The sequence below is a fragment of the Zootermopsis nevadensis genome, unplaced genomic scaffold (genome assembly GCF_977971745.1).
Source record: "Zootermopsis nevadensis isolate Lab colony 2312 unplaced genomic scaffold, Znev_1.0 Znev_ptg000004l, whole genome shotgun sequence".
NCBI lineage: Eukaryota > Metazoa > Arthropoda > Insecta > Blattodea > Termopsidae > Zootermopsis > Zootermopsis nevadensis.
The window spans coordinates 6,492,819-6,513,382 of record NW_028259136.1 but is presented as its reverse complement, the minus strand read 5'-3'; the positions used below and the strand labels follow the sequence as shown (position 1 = coordinate 6,513,382).

The 20,564-nt window shown below is 44.3% G+C and overlaps 1 protein-coding gene across 5 annotated transcripts in view; it reads left to right on the top strand.

The window, feature by feature from the left end:
• The window catches only part of pum (pumilio), a 175,022-nt gene that overhangs the window by 42,900 nt on the left and 111,558 nt on the right, over nt 1–20,564 (top strand). For all 5 annotated transcript variants that reach the window (XM_087342699.1, XM_087342696.1, XM_087342698.1 and 2 more), the window contains 3 exons: nt 806–920; nt 13,679–13,872; nt 18,625–18,767. In XM_087342699.1, coding sequence (XP_087198825.1) covers nt 806–920; nt 13,679–13,872; nt 18,625–18,767 — 452 coding nt within the window. The remainder of the gene's footprint in view (nt 1–805; nt 921–13,678; nt 13,873–18,624; nt 18,768–20,564) is intronic.

The following is a 20,564-nucleotide window of genomic DNA, read 5'->3' as shown; positions in this document are numbered from 1 at the left end:
TGCGTTAACCGTGTTCGGATAATGGGCGTGTCGTGGGATGTGATCGTGGTTTACTTTATCAGAGAGCGGTTTCTCGCTTGCGTGATTTGATTCGGGAATCCTAATTTTCTTCGTTATGTCCCGTGTTACTGCTCATTTCGGATTTGCGTTCTGGACGGATAGAATCCAATTTCTGCAGCGCACACAAAAATGACTTATATTTGTGTTATGGGCGTGCTCTGGCGCGTTGGTTCAGTAACCACGTGGCGATTATGGCCGCGCTAGCTGCTTCTCACGTTGATAAATATTTCATTTTACGCCACTTTTGTCAGTTTTGTAAGGAAACGTTCGTTTATAACATTAAACTGCCCATTTAAATGCGTGTCCTACGATGTAATGATTGTCATCGTCGTCCTGACTTCATGCAGAAGTCGTGCTGTTACCTCGACGTCGGTGGTACTTGCCCTTCCTTCGCAACTTAGTACTGTTGTAAGATTTTAGGTTCTCACGGCGTAGAATGTGGAGATGACATACGGCACGTTGCGGCGTGCAGTTTTGGAAAAGTTGTCTGACGTTTCAGAGGTGCTTAATGCTCGATGACGGCAGTAACCACGTCCGAAACGTCGGTCAGTTTCTACGAGACTGTATGGCGCAGGACAGTTTTCATATCCGTCGCATTGGGGACCAGAAATCTCACCTGGTCTTCATGTACTTGGCAGTACCATTTGTGCATTCGGTATGCGCCCCGACAGTCGTGATGACCTGCTATCGGCTTGGCTTGTGTTGCAGTTAACAGATGTTTAAAATGTTCTTTCTTTTTTTTTAGATTGCGCCCTCTGCCAAGAAATTATGGGGAGTCGAGGAACAGAAAGATGATACGAAAGGGATTCTGAATCTGAATGATCATCAGATGTGGAGAGATTCTACCTGGAGTACGTCCGGTGAGTACGGAATTTTAAAGGCGTCTGTCCTCTGGCATGTTGCGCCGTGCATTCTGCAAGTCCCGATGATGGAGGTAGCAAGGAGTCGATGAAACGTTGGACCATTCCTAGAATCGACTTCTACTGGTCACGTGTTGGAACAAGAAGAATGTTCTCAGACTGAAGTGCTTTGTGTTTTGAGGGTCTGAAATATTTCTAGTCTCTCTCCTCGCCTCTGGCTGCTCTCGTGTTTACTTTCTTGTGCATTGAGTATTAAGCTCCGGGCGAGACACTTGTTGCCAGCGTAGGGTATATCTATCTGTCCGGTAAGAACGAGGTTCTCACGGCGGTGACTACGAAGATGGCTGTCTTCGTGTTCTAGCGCCTTCTGATCTGGTGGAAGTTGACAAACGTTTCGGAGGTCCTTTCTGCCTCCATCGTCAGGGCGAGGAGTAAGCCGCGCGGGGGGAATCTGTGTGAGACATAGGAACCAGTCCAGTGGGGAAACTTCTACCAGACTACAAGGCGCTGTAACCTAGAAGACTTCTATCTTCATAGTTATTTTTTTTTATTTTCGCTGTAGAAGCTTCGTGGAAGAACGCCTCATAAATGAAAGAAACATTTTCCCATGAGCATTTTGCACTCATAGGTTATGAAATACTCGTAAGACTGTAATTTATTTATGCCTGACGTTTGTAACGACGTTGTTCACGATCACTTGGTTCAACGCGACGCTTTGTTCGTCATGTTGCATGCTGCTGGCCGCTTAGACACGTTAAAGTTAGAAATTACCGAAACGACGTAAATGAGGAGCGCATAAGTGTACAAATCATGCTTTGTTTTTGTGAAGGCAGACTTGGCGTAATTTGGTTGTCAACAAAGATTAAAAGATTAAACATTACTTGTCTTGTTACAAGTTCCAATTTATAATTTCCTGCAAGAAACGCGCTGACCGTGCACAGTGAACGTTAGTGACTTCGATCTGTTAAGTATGGACAATATAATGACCGTATTCTGTAGCTTCTCAATTTATAGATTATTATTACAAAGGTGATTGTCTTCTGGGTTGTAGCGCCGTGTAGTCTGGTAGAATTTTGCCAGCGTTTCGGAGATCAATCCTGACTCCTTCATCAGGGCGATGGGTGGCTTTGATGATGGAGGCAGCCATGACCTCGTTGTTGTGTGTTTTAAAACCTCATGCGTTTCATATTAACCGTCTGTTCTGATCATTGAACGGGACCAACAGTAAATACGCACTTTGCCATGCGCACGCCGAGTCCCAAGGTTCCGCGTATTTCGGAGCTTGGCACAGAAATCTTGTCGGCCTCGCGAGGTGTCCTCGCCCCCCCCCCCCCCCCGTTTTATTCTTCTGGGGGTGGAAGTGATATCGGCGTCTATTTTCCGGGCCGTAATGTTGAAGAGATTAATCGGAACGTTTGACGGAGAAGGAAATCGATCCTTCGTTCTGTTAGACCGAAGTTTCGTCTTCTTTCTCGATGTTTTTGCCAGAGGCTGTGAATGTGATGGTTTAATATTGTGTGGTAGCTTCACAAATCGGGGCCTGTGTTTTCCAGCTGGTCGGATTTGCGTCATTGGCTTTGCGCTAATCTGCATAATGCGTTCAGCGTAGGGCAAGCTGGTTCTTGCTTTACCCCCCCACCAGAACAAGTCTTTTGTTATGTGCGTACGAAGGGAGCCTCGGTCTGTACCCTCTCCGACATGTGGTCGCCGTATCGCGGGTCGGATTAGTCTACAGCTTTCCAGTGGACGTACCACCGAGGTAGATTTTTGGTTTTGTGGTCAAAGACTGGTTTTCGGTCTTGTATTTTGAGCTTTCGCGTGGAGTTGTTGGTAGCGGTTCCATCTTGAGTGCTGCCCAACGCGTGGGTCTTCGGAGTTGACATTTCTGTTCAGGTTTTCCAACAGAATTTTTTTCCCCCCACAAGGACACGCCAGCCGCATCCTCGACTTACTCATGGTACTTGTAAAGTAATGTAGTAGTCTAAATCGGCTACGTTTAGGCTGTGGGTTCTGAAACTCGAAATTCCGGCATAGTCTTTAAACACATCGTGTATCTAAAACTATCTTTCCCCCCGTTTTAACACTTCGTGCAGGAACGCGATATTATTGACATCTGTACATTCCGGTTTGTAGTCTGCTCACCGTACCGTTGCGTATGCTTTGACGTCTACTCACCGCGGTTTATTGATTGTTGAGTGTACTCACCGGATGAGTGATGACACTTTTCAGCTAGCCCGGTTATGATGAAGTTGGATGTTGGAATTCATGCGAATGAGTGAAAGAATGTGGGTATGCAGATCGATTAGAATGTATGCTGTCGCTGGAAATAGGGTTGTCGGCGCGGACGGGGCCCACCAGAAATTCCTTTGGCACGACGCGAAGGTCGTCTCTTCATTTCTCACCCGAGATTCGGAAGTTACTGTATGAAACATGAGACGCATTGCCAGATTGGTTCCGTTTGTGCCGCCTACTTTCACCCTGTGATGATGGACATGTTGATGTAGCAGACAGTAAACATTATTTATTGCGGTCTGTAAGTTTCCAGTTAGTACGTTTTGTAAGCGTCTGTAAGTTTAGTCCCTCGACAAACTTCCGGTAAAGAATCCCGCCCGCATCGCGTGAATATTATGTTGCGAGGATGTGGATGGAAGTCTCGCATCTCTCCCGTTTTCCTTACCATTCTAAGCCATCCGTTCCATTCCTCATTTCAGCCGTAGCAGGTGTTGACATTTCTAGTCGATATGTCGTTATTAAATTTATGACCTCGATGATGGTCGGGAATTACGTAACGCTGATGGATGCTGCAGTTTTCAGTCTTGGGGCGTTCTAAAGTAACTTTCAGGGGCATCGGTGATATTTTGGATGCGTGTTGTGACAGCTGCATTCACGTTTAGACAGGGGAAATGTTGATTTTTACATTGACAGTCAAATTTTTTTATTCATTTTGTGTAGGCTTTCGAACCTTAATTTGCATAACATTGTGATATATTTTGTGGATTTTTATTCAAATATTTTTGCCTGTCTTTTCGGTTATTTTGATTTACCATTGAACTTCGCGCTGCCCCGTATTCTGCTCGTAAATTAACCGGTTAATTTGTGTATTGTGGCGGTAAGCTTAATTGTTAATGTTGTAGGAACTGCCTGTCTTGTTTTTCACATTATGTCTGCAGTGTAGAATTTAAAGGGGTTATTTTAATCCGGATTTCGTCAATACCGCATCTTTCTAGCTTAATATGAAAGTAAAGCGGAAATTATGTCTCTGAATTTACGAATCATGGTTGTATAATGAGCGTGTTGTCAGCCAAGCGAGGGGGGGAGGCCCCCAAACCGCAGAATAACTATACAACTTAATTAATGACGTATGTGTTGACGGATTGGCGTGTAGATTTTGAACCATTCATCTCTCCATGTTCGCTGTACGTGTACAGGCTTGTTTATGGTAGTGTATGTCGATAACTACAGAATATTGTAGCTTTCTTTAACGCGAAATCGAAAGTTCGATCGTAGGTCCATGTGCACGTTCCTGGAGGAGACGGGAAGGACTTTGCTGTACTAGTTTTTGCTTGGGGTGTAATGTATTGGCATAGCAGTTCCGGGGAACTGTGTTTGTTTGAGATTTAGTGAAGTTTCTCACATGTGTACGCGTGCGCTATTATTTTTGTTTGCATCATATTACCGCAGTGGAACGCCGACAGTGCAAAGCAAACTAATCTGTTACGTGCCTTCCCCACAACCGCCAGGCCGACGTAGCTATCTCTTACGGCTGGCGTGGTGACGGCGTGTTTCCCACGTGTGTAAGTGGAGCGGAGGTAATGTTCCACGCGTTCTCTAGTGATCAGTTCACGGTCAAGCCGCTGTTCGCCCCAGGAAACCTCATCTGTTATCCATTTGACAAAATAACGGCCTTAGTTATATTTATATGTATGTGATTTCGACATAGTGTTCTTGATTTATTTTTAGACGGTGGCCGTTAAGGTTCTTGGCCTCGAAATCGTCTGTCCCATTTATCGATATTTGCGTATCTTCGCAGTCGATTTGTTAGAATCATGCTACTCCCAGTTTGCCTTTTATCCAGCAGTCAGACATCCCCGGTAAAGGAGTGGCCTCTGTAACGCAAGTGACAGTAGCTCTGTTCGTTCTCACGAGTAGTCTACTAAACTGAGCTAATTTTAACGCGGGTTTTCATATGAAGGCCGCTGAACTTCTCCCTTTACCTCCCTCCTTCGTGTGACGTATCGACACGTAAACCTGATATCAAATCTGCCGTTCAGTCTGTAGCAACTGTTGCCCAAGTAGCTTTAAAAATTGTCGTCAGTGGGAATGAGATTTATGTATCATGCGTAGGGAGATGTGAAATGGGTGCAAAATTTTGGTTTTGACGCTCGAAGGGAAGTGACCGCCCTGGAAGACATAGGAGTAGATCAAACCAGGTTGGATATTTTTACTCTTTAGAGTACACTTAAGTTCCAAAGGTCGCAGCGTGATGGACGATGGTGTCAGAGCGGGGCGGCCAAGGGAACAGGGAAATAGCAAACGCAACAGCGTCTAAGGCCATTTCTGAGTGCACCCCAACATCGTGATGGAGGACGCGGCAAGCCGGACCTTGGAAGTCCTGGTTTGTAGTGACGACAGTCCCTAGGTTTTCCGCAGAGGCTAAGGTCCGAGAGATGGCCAAGGAATCGCGTTGGTGGTCTGCGATGTCTAATCCCAGAGATGGCAAAACACGAATGTGCAAGGCAGAACAGTGGAAGCCGGTGGGAAGACACCCCCCTCCCCCCCCCCCGAATGGCAAGCTCGGTGGGGAAAAACTTGTTATGGAACCCTCGGAGTGTAACCCCTGAGTTGGCTGCATACATGAGGGACGCTCTGGGTGGTTGCATAGTTTCTGTGGAGAAACTCAGAAATGTTTTCTTTGCTTCAGTTGTGATTTTGCGTTGGAGGTAATCTGTATTCGCGTGGACGGGTCTTGTTTCTAGAACTGAGATTGCGTCATGCCGCTCATCAAATGATCGGACGCCGAAATATGTGGGGAATTTTGTTCGGAGACGTAGTGTACGTTACTGGGGCAAGGACTTTGTCGGATCGGTTTTAAACCGCGTCGTTTCTCAATCGCCTTGCGTGCGTGTGAACGGCGACGTTGTACGCTGGCCTGCCCCAGTTCGGGATATAAATACGAATGATGTTAAGGCCGAATAGGACTTCTCATTTTCATATGCCATTAGAAATATATATATCTGAGTCTGCGCATTCAAAATGTACGTATCCGGTTCAGAAGGGTTGAAGGGTTTTTTCCCCTCTCTCTCTCTCTGCATCGCCAGTGCGACGCTTGAAATTTCAACGTAACTTAAGGAAATTATAGAATCATTTGCTGTGTAGGAAATTTGTAATGCCGTAGACATTTCAGTTCCTGTGATTTGCGAAATAATGCTTATGTGTGAATCTGTCTGTCGTCTGGTAGAAGTTTTCCAGCGTATCAGAGGTCCTTGCTGCCTTCATAATTAGAGAGTTCAGGTGAGAATCTCAAATCTCACATCTCACTTACTGTTCATAAATCCGTTTTGTAGTTTGCAGACAGTTAATTGAAATCAAGTTGTCTCGCACTTAATGCCGAAAAATAATGCGCTGTACCAAGTATTTTAGTGACCTTCTGCACTGCTGTAACATATTCCAATATTATATTGTGGAATAATTTAGTTACGGATTGACATTTATACAGATTAGTAACACCGGCAGTTTTACCACAATATTGAACAGGTGGAAACATGTTTGCATCGAAATTCGTAGGAATACAACAGTAGGCCGAGAGCCAGAAATCTTTTAAAAGCTTAAGGGTTTTTATATTATATTCGCTACTTTTCCTCTGGACACATCATCTCGAATCTAGCGTAAAAATACCGCTGTTGAAGTTTCAAAGAATCCGTCCGAGTTCTGACGTAATATGCTGGCTTTTTTTTACGGTGGTAAGTTTGCGCCCTGCACAACCCGGAGACTGGAAGACCGCCCCCTGTCAGCTGTTTGGGATTGCGTATGTAATATATTCGCAGTCTTCATTCAGATATGGTTGCCGTCTACCCAAGGACCCGAGTAACATGGTAAAGATGCTGCCGGCTTGTCTGGTTTTGTTTGCGTTTTGGCTCGCGTGTGCCGAGGTCGTGTTTCATACCTCGGAAACGCGTCGTAAATGAATGTTGTAGGAGCGGAGTGGTTGGTCGACTTTGTGCGACTAGGCGGGAGCTGACGAACCGTGTCGTCGTCACGCGGAATAGCCCTTCCTTGTACCCGTTTTACGTTCATTCTCGAACGACGATGCGTTGCGTTCCTGGAGCGCCGAGGGTCAGGTGAACTCTCGCCGTGCCTTGCTGTATCATAAACAGTCGGAGGTTATATTTAGTCACCTTAACGAGCCAACAGACTCGTCTGACTTCAGCTAGAACGAAACTGTGTAATGTCGTAAAGAACCGCGCAGTTTACGCGCACTGAAGTCGATGTTTCATTCCAGGTCTGCTATTTCCCACCGGGATGGAAACTTTGACGTAAAAGTTCATTGCGGTTTATTTTATCGGCGTTGATGAATTTGATTCGTCCAAACGTTATTGGAGGCTTTGATGCATACGCGAATATATTTTTGCCAAAATCCTGCCGTTGCATTAAGATACCTTGAATGCGTTTTGACAAAAGATTTACAATTGGAACAGTTACAACTGTTCCAATTGTAAATCGATTATTCGATATGGAACACAGAATAATATTTTAATTATTTTAATTATCTTATTTTAAATACATTGTGATTTGACGGAATAACCAAATAATTTAATTTTAATTTAATAAATCACAATATGACGCAACTACACTATTTTATGAAATCTGTATATGTAAAGAATTTGTTTTCCCCCCAAATAACTTACTATTCAGCCCTCCATAAAAGCATCCACACATGCTAACAGTCTTGTTGGACTACATTTTCTGTTTTATCGTCTGTTATGTGGTGATTTGAGATAAGTGAAATTGCTGGAGATTTCGTTCCGGTCTGGATACGTGGGCCGCTGTTGTATATAGGCCAGTCATGCTCTGAGCGTTAGTTTCACGGTCAGTATTATGGCTGTAATGAATGTTACTGGCTTTGGAAGCCGCTTTTCAAAAAACGAAAGTATCTTGGCCGTCTGTGACGTGGCGTATGCCATATAAACACTGTAAAAGCGTCTTGATAGCTTCCTCCGGTTACCGGAATGTAATTAGAGGACAGAGAAGGAGCGTGGTCATGTTGCCTCCACAAGTGAAAACGCAGACACGGTGGAGCCTTAATATATGTGCGTATGCCGTGATATTTTGTGGTCATGAAGTTGAATATGTGGATTTTTTAACTTTATTGTGAACATCTTTGTTTCTTCTTGTGTGTAAGTGAAATACTATCTAAAAGCATGGTTGGCTTTGGTTCATCTTTGTCCCATGTTTTCTACTATTTAAATAAAAAATAACGGGGCTTGTATTAATATTCACTGACTCTGGTTTTCTTGGTTTTAAAAGATTCTCGTTAGATCTACAAGCAGTGATTATTTGCTTTAAACAGAATTGACGAACTAAGTTATTTGAAGCTTGTGGTGAAGAAGTGTTGTTTCGTCATAGTTACGTTCTGTTGTTTGTGGTCTCCGCGTTGTACGTTTCCCCTCATCCTCTGTAACATCTGACAGTTACTGTTGAAGGGGTCGAGCCCTGAGGAATTGACGCCCGCATCTTAGATAACAAGGCGGAAAATTTCCAAATTTCTTCCCCGCGGTGAGGAATGTTTGTCAGGGCTGTGAACTCGCCTACAGCTTGCCCGTTTGCCACGAAATAAGGAAAGACAAATTTTGAAATCAGCATTACTACAAAGCGAAATGATGGCAAATGATGCTTTTAAGTTTGATCTGTAGGTTAACGTGCATTCCGGTTAATTACGGAGGTTAATGCAGACAAAGAAGTGTTTTGTGAGACCTGGTGTTCTCACGCCAGGGAGTATGAAGATGTTGTCATTTGAAACTTCGTGTAAATCCCGGGTTTTCATTCAGTATCGGGGCCGACAGCAGTTATATAGCACGGAAAAGCCGAACGCAATATATTTTGGTACATATGTACGGTGGACGCACGTGACCCCACCTTCCTCAACCTCATTCTTCGAGGTTGTTCATTATTCGAAGCTGTGATATCATGAACGCGTTAAAAGTTTTTCTTGGCGGAATTTAGACGTTTCGCTTCGTTATATTAACCCGAGTTCTGTCTTGTCAGCGACTGTTTTGCCGTGTAGTCTCGTAATAGTCTACCGACGTTTCAGAGTTGCTTGCTGTCTACATCGAGGTGATCACCCCGCAGCATAAAGATGGCCTCCAACATATTTAGGGTCGACCTGTTGTTCAGGATTACCGTCCTCGTTAGTTGTTACGCCGAAGTCTACGGTGTTCGTCCCTGTTTTCCCAGCGGTGGTCATATCTCTTGCGTAGATTTTTCGTGCTTGAGACCCCGTTAAGTCGTAATAAATAGGGCAGCTGCGATGTATAAGCGCAGGTGTCGAAGATGTTTCAATTTTGTCGCAGTGCGTCCGTAAGTGCCAGTTTCTTTATTTGTGAGTCATCCGTTGCTTGAAGTGGGATAAACGAGGTGTCTAGTCATCGATTTAGTAATCGATTCCTTGGCCATGTACGCCATGTTTCCACTTTTTGACGTATTAAGTACGGACATCTGTCATGTCACATTCGTTGGATATTAGGGATGTTTCGAGTGGGTGGGAAAGACGAAGGGAATCAGAAAAATCCCGGGGACGTCTGAACCGGTATAGAACAATTTACGAAGACTCGACGTACGGCGTATTGAGGGAGACCGGATATAAATAGTCCGTTGTGTTTTGAAATAGACTGTATTTTTCTGTGCAGGGTTCTTTGGTTCACTGGCATTTTGGTGGTCTAAACCAGTGGTGTTCAACCTTTTTTGTTCGGGTACCCCCCCGATATAATTTCTCTTCAATTTTGTACCCCCCAAAGTTTGTGTATAATTCAAGTTATAAATAGTATATAATCTACATCTAAAATAAATTAAATAAATTACTTTATTGATTATTCAGTGTTTATCATAATTTTTTTTTTTTTTAATTTTACGTACCCCCTAAGAAGTCTTCGCGTACCCCAAGATATAATTTCTCTTCAATTTTGTACCCGCAAAGTTGTTGGTGTATAATTCAAGTTATAAATAGTATATAATCTACATCTAAAATAAATTAAATAAATTACATTACTGATTATTCAGTGTTTATCATAAAATATATTTTTTTTTAAATTTCACGTGCCCCCTAAGATGTCTTCGCGTACCCCAGGTTGAATACCGCTGGTCTAAACAGACAGTTTACCAACACATTTTGAGAATCGCAGACTACGTACAACCTTCAGACCCCGTTGATGTTAACGGATCAGAATGAAACGCGCGTTAAACCCGACACTGATCTTTTGTGTACTCATTTATTTATAATATCATCGATACTGTGTCAGGGACAATTATACTTGGTTTTATTATTTTCATCCGAGTATTTTATTATTATACCCGTCGTCAGGTGGTGCGTGGCCCGTTTTGTTGGACAGCCGTTGTCGGTAGGACAACTGACTGACGTGCCTCAGGGTAAGTGCGCTGTTGTGCAGAGGGGCGCACATCATACCGTTATCTGTGTGAGCTGTTTTGCCGGTGGTAGCAGACGGATCCCTGTAAGAAGGAAATTGATTGACGCCTGTGTGTGGCAGTGTTCTTAACCACCTCACCCCCCGCCCGTGTGTCGTCGCCATGGTTACCAGAGTATGGCGGGAAAATGCTTCGGTTGCTATGGTCGGAGGGATAGACGCACAGACGGATGCCGCCCTTGGTTCTCTGCTCGTGTCGGCCCCGTAACGTCGGGAGTCTGGTTCACTCCACAGAGACGCGGCGCCGTTGCCATGGATACCGTCTGCCTGTTAGGTAGTTCGCGGTTTCGGCTTGCAATTAGTTACTCTTGCAGTCGATTGGCAAGTATGCGCGCTGTTATGGATGGAGCTCATTGTTTGGGCCGATGGTAAATATTTTGTTTCAGTTCTCCGAATGCCGGACAGGAGTGTAAAAGTGACGACTGTCTGGTGTAGCCCGTCCCTCTGTCAAAACTATTTAATGAAACATTTTCGAAGTTCGGGCTATAGGTTGAGACTATTACTTCATTTATTGGAGTGAGTCCCACGAGTTCGAGGCCGCAGGAGAACTCTTTCTTATTTGGCACAATACAGAGCAAAAAGCTATTCGAAATCACGCGTTAAAAATCTCACTTTTTTTTTTTTACCTAGGACGAGCAGCTTTTCTGTTTGCATTTTTAGTAGTAACGTTAACGGTGATGTTGACATGACAGTTCGCCCGCTACTCGTTGCTATTTTTTCAGGGACGATTTCGCGAACTCTGGAGTGATATCCCCAAATCTGGAAGCGCAGAAAAGTTTCTGGTTTCATAGAGTCATATTTCGGCATTTCTTTTCATCGTGGCCGTGATTGGTCGTGGAACAGGAGATTTAACTCTCAGCTGCCATCTTCTTCATAAGAGGATGGATTCATGACTTCCTTTCCGGCCTTGAACTGTTTCTCAAGGCCGCCATATTGCCACAGTTTTTTTCTTCCCCGCTCGACATTTAGTCGACAACTGCTGTTGGCAGAAGTTGGCTGGCTTCTGTGTTCCCCAGCTGGTCCAGTGTGCTCACTGCCCCAAATCGAGACGTTTTGTCTTGGTTGCTCGGTGTAATCCCAGCCTCGGTGTAGGTAGCCTTTGTGCTTGGTTTGTTTAGCCTAGGCCATGATGCACAAAGGCTTGCCGACGGGTTACTGTCGAAGCAATTCGATTACACAACCCGTTTGTTCATATCACATTTCGACGGATAAGGCTGGTGGTGCTGTTACCATGGCGCAGTAGCTACAGTCGGATGATAATGTCTGGCATCGTCCAGTGTTCTCGTACTATCGATTACTTGAGTATCGATTCTGGTTTTTATTCGAATAATGGCAGTCGATTCGGAAGGACACTGAAGAACGACTTCTCGTTGCAACTAATAGCTCACTGCAGATGAAATCTATTTTTGAGTGTATTTATTCTTAAATTAATTAATTTATTCATTAAATATGCGCCTTCCGTGTTGTCAGTGCTTCAGAAAATGATCTGTATCTATGTGCACATACCTCATTTTGACGACTTGTGTTGGAGGTTGCTACGAAGTGTCCCAACGCCTACAACTGCGCATTTGGACCCAAATGGAAACGAGGTCTGCGATAAGCGGACTTATCGTCCTTCTAACTATTGCTGGTTTTTCTTGCTACGTCATCAGTACATCACCAGTGGCCTTAAACGGACTTTTTTATAATTCCGCTGAATATTTTGTTGGATTTTCTGGAAATGTTTGTTATTCCTTTTCATTTCATGCATGTTTTTTTTTTTTGTGAAATAAAGGTTTCGATAAATAATTCAAATGTAAATAATTCGACGAAGAGCTGACGCTCCTTTGTCTAGGCCCGCGGCGCCTGTAACTTCTATTGGTTGGACGTAGTCGTACTTTGCTAGCTTGTATGATGACGCATCGCTTTGTGGCCTGTCGATGTTTCCGTTAATGAAATTAATGGTTACGAGATGATGGGAAGGCGTGTTCTGATTGTCCTTTTTAGCATTTCAGAATTACTTGGGTTCCGATGAAGTGGTTTATCAGACAAAAATTGAGGCGGTGAACTAACCGCGTATTTCAAGGTGTGTTCGTCTGCTACGCCTTCTCGTCAGGAAGATTATTAACTGAACACGATATTGACAGGTTGCTCAAGCGAAAGCATTGCCAAATACTCGGTAACAACTGAATTTCCTGACGAAAATTATATCAATAGTAATAGGCCAGTTATATTATCGTTACTTCAATGCATTGCCTTCGCGTTTCAATCATTTGTATTCATTGGATCCTTCCGGCCCGCGAGTCTGTGATAAAAGCCGATGGGAAAAGTTTAGAACCGCTGCCGTGCATTGAACTGGGCTATTCTGCTGTCTGAAAAGGAAGTTTTGCGTGTGAGACGTCTGATAGGGGTAGAATTAATGTGTTACAGTGTATACCAGTTCTGGACCAACTGCTTGTGCTGTGGGGATACTAGACGAATGTAAAGAGACGGATTTTTGTGGCCCCGACCTTGAGACCGACACACACGGACGCCTCTCTCGTGTTGCTTGAGACAGAGACAGACGTACAGTCATTGAACCGGCGTGGGGGACAGCGACGTTGCCACGTCTCGTACCCCCACCGTTGATTCGGTTTTGTTTGGACGTCTCATCGCCGTCGGAAATCTTTGTGTGTTGGCCTCTGTCGACCACATCAGCACATGGAATTGCCGTGTTGATGTTTGTACAGATGAGATTACGTATATGAAGATGGCTATCTTCTGGGTTGTAGCGCATTTTTTTAACGTTTCTGCGACCCGTGCTGCCTCCACCGTCAGGGCGCTACAACCCAGGAGTTAGCCATCTTCGTGAATATGGCTGTCTTCTGGGACACTGCGCTGTGTTGTCTGGCAGATGTTTTCCGTTTCAGAGACCCATGCTGCTTTCATATTCAGGACTCATCGCCCTGATGATGGAGGCAGCAAGGGCGTCTGAAGTGGCGCGGGGTCCAGAAGACCGTCGTAGTCTTTCTTATATTGCGGATGGTGAGTGCTGTATACTTTGTAACGTCACTCTAATCTCACTGTTGTACTTTTCATTCGCAGACCACTCCGTGTCTCAGCCGATCACGATGGTGCCGCCTCGTCGGTCTGGCAGCTACCCTGGCAGTGAAGCATCCAACATCCTTTCGCCACGTTCCTCGGAAACTGGCGGTTTGGGTGTCAAGATGGTGGAATACGTCCTTCGGTCCTCGCCCACAGGCAAAGACCTCGAGCCGAGAATGAGAGGCCTTGTACTGGTCAGTATAAAAGTACAGGTAGGACTCGGTTTACGCCGGGGTTAGGTTCCTGAGATTCCCGGCGTAAATTGAAGCAAACATATAATGCGAACATACGTAGGTTCCGTTCCACGATTTTCAGTAATCGACACAAAATACTTGGACGCCATTCATACATGATTTTGACACTCCACGCCTCTGAAATGTTGGGGATGATATCTTTCATGATGTCGTGTGATTTCCAGTAACATTGTCGGACACTTGAATAGCCTCAGAAATTCCCTTGAGTGTTGTCCGTAAGTAATAAGCCTTGAATGTGGATATTGATCCTCGATCCATGGGTTGTAAAAGTGAGGTTAATGTAATTTGCTTTTTCTCGTCGCATTTTATATTCCTGTGGTCTCGGGTTCGATTCCCGGCGGTGCCCGAATTTATAACTTGTGTTGGGCAAGGCCGTGGTCTAGGCAACACGGAGTTTTCCTCCGGGGGCTTCCCCGGTTTCTCCGTGGCATCCCATTCACACACAGAAGAAGGCAATGGCAAACCACTTCTGGATCATCTGCCAAGAACGTATATGAACAGGTCCCAGTCCGAGAAAAGGATGGAAGGATCCTGTTCATATGGACCTGTCGTCAGACAGAAAAATAAATAATAATAATTAATTATTTAAATTTTAGGCCAAATTAGGATAAATTTAGTATTACAGTCCTGGAAGTCGGGAAGAGTCATGACTCACCCCTCACCCCCAATCGTGATCTATGAGAGGCGCAAAAGTGAAGCGACGTAAATCGAGTCCTACCTGTTTATGATTTCCTAACTTAAAAAGCATGTTACCGTACGTGTCAGGTCCACGAGTCTGAGCCACGGTTGTCTGCGATTTCTTCCTTTTGGTAGTTTATTTTTAATGGCGAGTCTGCCATTCGATCCCGAGTCTGCAGTTTGAGAAAAGCGTCGTTAAATACCTGAAGACATGCTTGGATATCAGATAAACCTCCATCACCAGGGCTGTGGCCGTCCTGATGATGGGGGTTTATTGGATTCTCCGCGTATCTCAGAAATATTTAGGCGGTGTCTGTTCATGAACCCGAGACCCTCGGGAGATGGATTGGCTGTGCGTGATTTTTATCTTTGGTTTATGATGTGGTGTGGCTTAGGTAAAGCCTCTTGTCATGTCGCCGCCATAATAACGGAGACTTCTGTCTTCCTACTCTCCGCCTCGAGAACCTCAAATCCTGCTTAGTGTTAACGACGCACTGTAGTTATTTTAGTGTTCTTTCATTTGTGGTGTATGTAACGACGTTGTGCGTAGGTCAAGAGAGAATATCGCCGGATGACAGGATGATTAAGGCTTTGCCCGGGATGTTCTTTTGTTAAATCTTATGTGGTACCGCCTGATTCGACTTCTAATGGTTAAGTGAAGTGTTTTCTTCGCGGTACGGTCTGGATTCGTAAATATTATGAAGACGAGCTTCGGCTTCAAAGGGTTAACCAGCTGATTTTCGTAATGGTGAGGTGTAGTGTTTTCTTCGCGGTACGCACTGAATTCTTAAATAATATTCAGACGATCTTCGGCTTCAAAGGGTTAAGTAGACAATTAATTGGAAAATGTATGTGAGTAAGCGGCCCTAGCCTAATTTAGGCACTGTCCCTGAGTTTTCCTGCAGGGACGGAGGTAAATCACGAGATTCCTCAATAAGGATAGCCCGTCTCCGCGCAGAGATTTTAACCCGTGATCTACCGATTGCAATTGAGAAGGACGAAAGCAGGTGCGACATGTCGGTTTATGGCAGTCGGTGTTTCGCAGATCTGCGCTTTTTTTCTCGCTGAGCATTACGTGAGCTTTGAAGTGCGTTTTGTTCCGATCTGCCGCCCATAATAGGCCATTATGGGCGTGGGTATGTACCTTATTCATGAGAGCGAAAGATATTCATTGGATATTCGAGAACACCCTTTTGGTAGCTCCGTCTATCCGTCCGACCCCGTACCTGTCAACTCTAGAAATTAATTTTTGCGAAAAAAAATGTTGGTTTGTCGATTTCCTTTACATCTGACAATTACTAGTTTACGTAAAAAACATGAAACACTTCACTGCGCTAATCTCAGTATGCTGCAGGCGACATTTTCTTTGCTGACTGCGGTTACCTGGGGAGAGGAAGAAGCACTGCCCCATAACCCAGGCAGACACCCCGCCCACGCAAAGGTCATGGACCCCTGACGTAACTGGCGCCGCTCTTAAAAGGTCAAGGTTCGGGTTGTTGCGCCATGCGTATTTATTTCACACAAATTGATGACGGGGCCAAAGAAGATTTCTGCTACATCGAAATCTGTTGCGAGGGAGGTTGTTCATATCGGCAAAAATTAGTCGTGACCTGTTTGCAGATTTTTTGTTGTCATTTTATCGTTCATAGATGGGTGAATTGCAGTTACCATGAACAGAGTTCGTAAATGTTGACACATTGAAAAGGTTCATTACATTTAAATTGTGTACATTTTATTTTGAGACTCGTTCTTTTCGTTCCCCATTTGTCGTATGACATTATTTACTCAGTCGATGTTTGCCGGCACTTTTATAGTTAACTGAACACATGAAGTTAGTAATGTGGTTTTAGAATGATGTAATAGCAACCGTTCAGAAATGTTTGTTGTTAGTAAAGTCCAAATTTTGAATCTCAGACCTAGGTTTCATGGTTTTCCTCATTTTCCACAAGCGACCGTGGTCTCCACATATTCGTCGTCCGTTCTGTGGCGTCAGTTACTTGATATGCTTTCCCGTGCGTGTTCAGTGACGAAGCGCCCAGCTCTCCGTGGCATTTATACGTCCGGTCCGGTGGACTGTACGCCGTTGGTCCTCCAAGCAAAACCCATAATCTTTATGTGCGTGTTGAGAGGTACCTGCACTCCAGCGATCGCCATCTTCTCGCAGGATGTTCCATTGTCCGCCCAGTACTCGTTTGTATTTACGACTGTGACGAAGATCCTTCCCGATCTGTGCGTAAAGTAGAATTTTCCGCGTTCCGCGCAGTGTTCTTAATATTGTTCCTATAATTAAACATTTTCTTCATTAAGTAACGCAGACTTTTCGTTCCATTCCACATTAACGTCGATGTTAAAGAAAGCAAAAGTGGAATTCATTCTCCCGACCAACGAGGTCCAGAATGCAGAACAAGCCAACCGTCTGCATCCCAGTGCAGGTTCTGAGCATGTCCTTTGAAGTTACCGCCCCGGAGCACGCGAGTTGTCGTCTCACAACCCTTTTTGTTCACTCCGGTGTGCGCACCTGCGCAGAGAGACGCTGTATATGACTGGGTCTTCGTAAACAGGTGCAGTTAATACAGTTATCTGTTTTGTTGACCCGTGTCTTTGTAATAAAGGCTTTAACACGTGCACCTGTTCGCATGTGTGTCTGGTTTTTCTCAGTCTCTGGAAGGAGATGTGGGATAGCATTGGCTATGGCGGCTGAATATTTTTTAACGCCTTTGTGACAGGTATGTGACTAAATAATGACCCCTGCCTTATAAATGCGTCCTTACCGGCCATAACAATATTCCCTTCGTACTTGACGGTTGTGATGTAAACCCCGTGTGGACGTTTAATTTTTGGAGGAACTTGCTTTCTCCGGAAGTCCATCTTCAGCCATGAAGATGGACTTTGTATGTTTCCCCGAATCGTTTGTATGTGCAGCCTAGAAGTCCAACATCGAATGAGCCGTATATATTTGTATTGGAAGAGTTGAGAACAAGTGTATCATACGCAGTTTAATAAACCCAAGCTTAAACTGAAGATGAATTCGTCCTTTCTCCGTTTCCCGTGAGCGGACAGAAATTTGAGTTTCATTGAAACAACTTTCCAGTTTGATCGAGATATAAAACAATGGTACATAAGTGTTTGACGCGTATTTTGAACGCAGGTTATGTTGAAATTGAGACATTTGGGACGACACATCGATTATACCTCGAGGACAATCGAACTACATAAAATATTGAAGAGTGCCGCGAGTTTGTCAGGTCTGTTGTGTGTAGTAGCTAGACTCGATTGTAATCGAGAGTTGTATAGTCGGCGCAGTAGTTTTTGGTCGGTGGAATTTTCAAGGGGAAGGCTAGGAGCGAGTCACTGACTGCACCGAGGAGCTTATCGGACTGAACGCCCAAACAAAAGAAATACGCTGACCGTGCCACCTCAGGTACACAGAGTAGGCCCGTCCGCCAGCTCCACTAACTTCGCCGACTATACACTACGCGTTACTTGGTTTCCTATATAGTACTCGTTTGAATTCGCTTTTGAAACACTAAAATACAATTGTGGTCCTTTGATATTTGTATGTAGAGCCACGTGGCTCTTAATATGTGCAAATGCACTTTGTGTTTGTTAAAATTACGCAGAGCTCTAGAACGCGCCATAATCGAAAGCCTTCTCGTATTCATTTGCTATAGTCAGATATCGCAGATTCTGTAATTAGCTACGAACTTTGTGGAGACATCAGACATTCTTTATTCAAGTGTAAAGCACCATTCTTTGTAATTATTTACGCAATTAGAACTCCAGTAGAATATCTCTCGGGATTTTCACAGGAAGCAGTTATCTACTGCTATAAAACCGAGCAGTGGCGTAGTTTTTCTCGCGCGGAGTATCATTTAGAAGGAATTCAGATGTGCTTCATTATCATTACCAAGGCCACACCGCTATTTACAGAGAGATGTCTGTGCTAGTCGCGGAGTCAACAAACCCTTCGATGACTGAAGGTAATGTTCTTTGTGTTTCCTTTTACCTGTGCAGAATCCCAGCGACTCGGACGAACCTGATAAGGACAAGGCTCCGTCGCCCTTCGAGGCAAGTAAGAAGGATGTGGAAAATGGAAACGCAACGCAGCCCAACGGCATTGTCCAGAATGGCCTTGTGGATGAGGACAAAGCATTCAAGTGAGTAGCAAGAAATCTTTTTTAGGATTATTTGTGATGGACTTCGTTTTCATTCTATGTTAACCGGTAAATTTGTATTTGAATTAGGCGTGCCCGGTTTTATTTCCGAGCGAGGTTGGGTGGTGGAGGAAGGCTCCAGAAGGTCGGGTTCCTTCGGCCATGTTGCTGCAAGGTCTGAGGACTTTGCCTGTGTTCGCCCCCCCCCCCCCCCCAAACCCACCCACCCACCCACCCACCCACCCACCCACCTGAATCCCAGCGACTGGTGAACACGAGTGCCAATTCGGTTTATGTTACGTCATCCAACGCGTGTTATCGGGTGATACAGTTGTTGCCGGTTACGGAAAATCAGCATTTTCTTCATGCGTTGGTTTATTCAGAGGAGAGAGAGAGAGAGAGAGAGAAAATGCCGATGTTTCTACCCAACTCGTGGAATCGATTCGTTTTGTACTGGGAAATAAATATTTTATTGAAGTAGTTTTCCGTATTAAGAGAAACTCGCGGTCTGCTTATTAACTGTACCAGAATTTAAATTAGACGTTTGTGGTGTTCGTGGTTTGAAACGTATCATGCATTTTTTTTTATTTACAGTGGTAAATATTTAATGATTTCGGACCCTACCCAGCGATCTATTTGTTAAATTTGTTGCAGTTCAAAAAAGAAAAATATTCAAGAGCTCAGTGTTCCATATGTCGTGGTAATGACGTACGTGATTGAAGAAAAGTTTGCACATTTCATTATTACGCGATCGAGTTTGTCATTTCTATGTTTCGAAAAGTATTACTGTGCATTCCAATCGCTGAAGCAGGCGATTTTAATCGGAAATATGTGAGCTCGTACAGTATATTCATCGAGGAGATCGCTGGAGTCTCGCGTCTGCCTTATGGTGGGAGAATTATGAACGTTTTGCCTGCTCATCATGAAACCAAATAAATATATGACTCATTTATATGCGGGTCTCTATAGTGCGTGCTTGTAAATAACTTGTTTCTGATGTAAATAGCGACTCGCCTGCCATCTAGGTTCTTTCATGCGATTTATGCGCTGTCACTCAGTATACGAAGTGGTTGTTAGATGGCAGAAGTGTGCAGATGTTTGGCGATATGGCGGTTCGTCGAGCAGAAACAAGTCGAATAAAAGTTTGCTCGCGCAGTAAATGAAGTGTAGTGATATGAACAGTGTCGCCCATTATTAGTATTGCTACTTATGCGGTAGTTATCGGGTTCGAATCCTGTTCTGGGCACCGGCTGATGTGACTGAGGGGTTTCGTGTATTTCCTCACACAGCACATGGTAATGCCAGGTTAGTGCAGCTGCTTCCTTCCAAATCCTTTCGAATTCACTATTCATTCTATTCGGTATTGCGTAGTCTAAGCTACTGACAGCACGCGCGCACTTACAATGTCAAAATTAGTATTGTATTTCAAAAACAAATAAATTTTTATTTTTATTTTAACAAATTTGTGATTTCGAACTTGTTTCTGTGTAAATGGAGTGTTGCCCAATTTTTACCAGCATTAAAATTTTTTGAAAGTCCTTTGGGGGTCATCTCAGTGTTTTCTGTTTTCTTTCTCTCCATTTCCCCTCCCAGTGGAATGGTGAGAGAGGGAGGGAAATTGGTGGGGGGAGAAGTAAGAGAGACTTCGATTTGGGGGGGGGGGAAGAGCATTTTATAGTTAGAAGGTCCCCAGGCAATGCCCGCTCGTCCTTCTGCTAAGGATAAAGTAAGAGTGAAGATGTTTGTGCGATAAGACGCACAGGGCACAGACTTCATTATTTAAATGAATGGCCGGTGGCT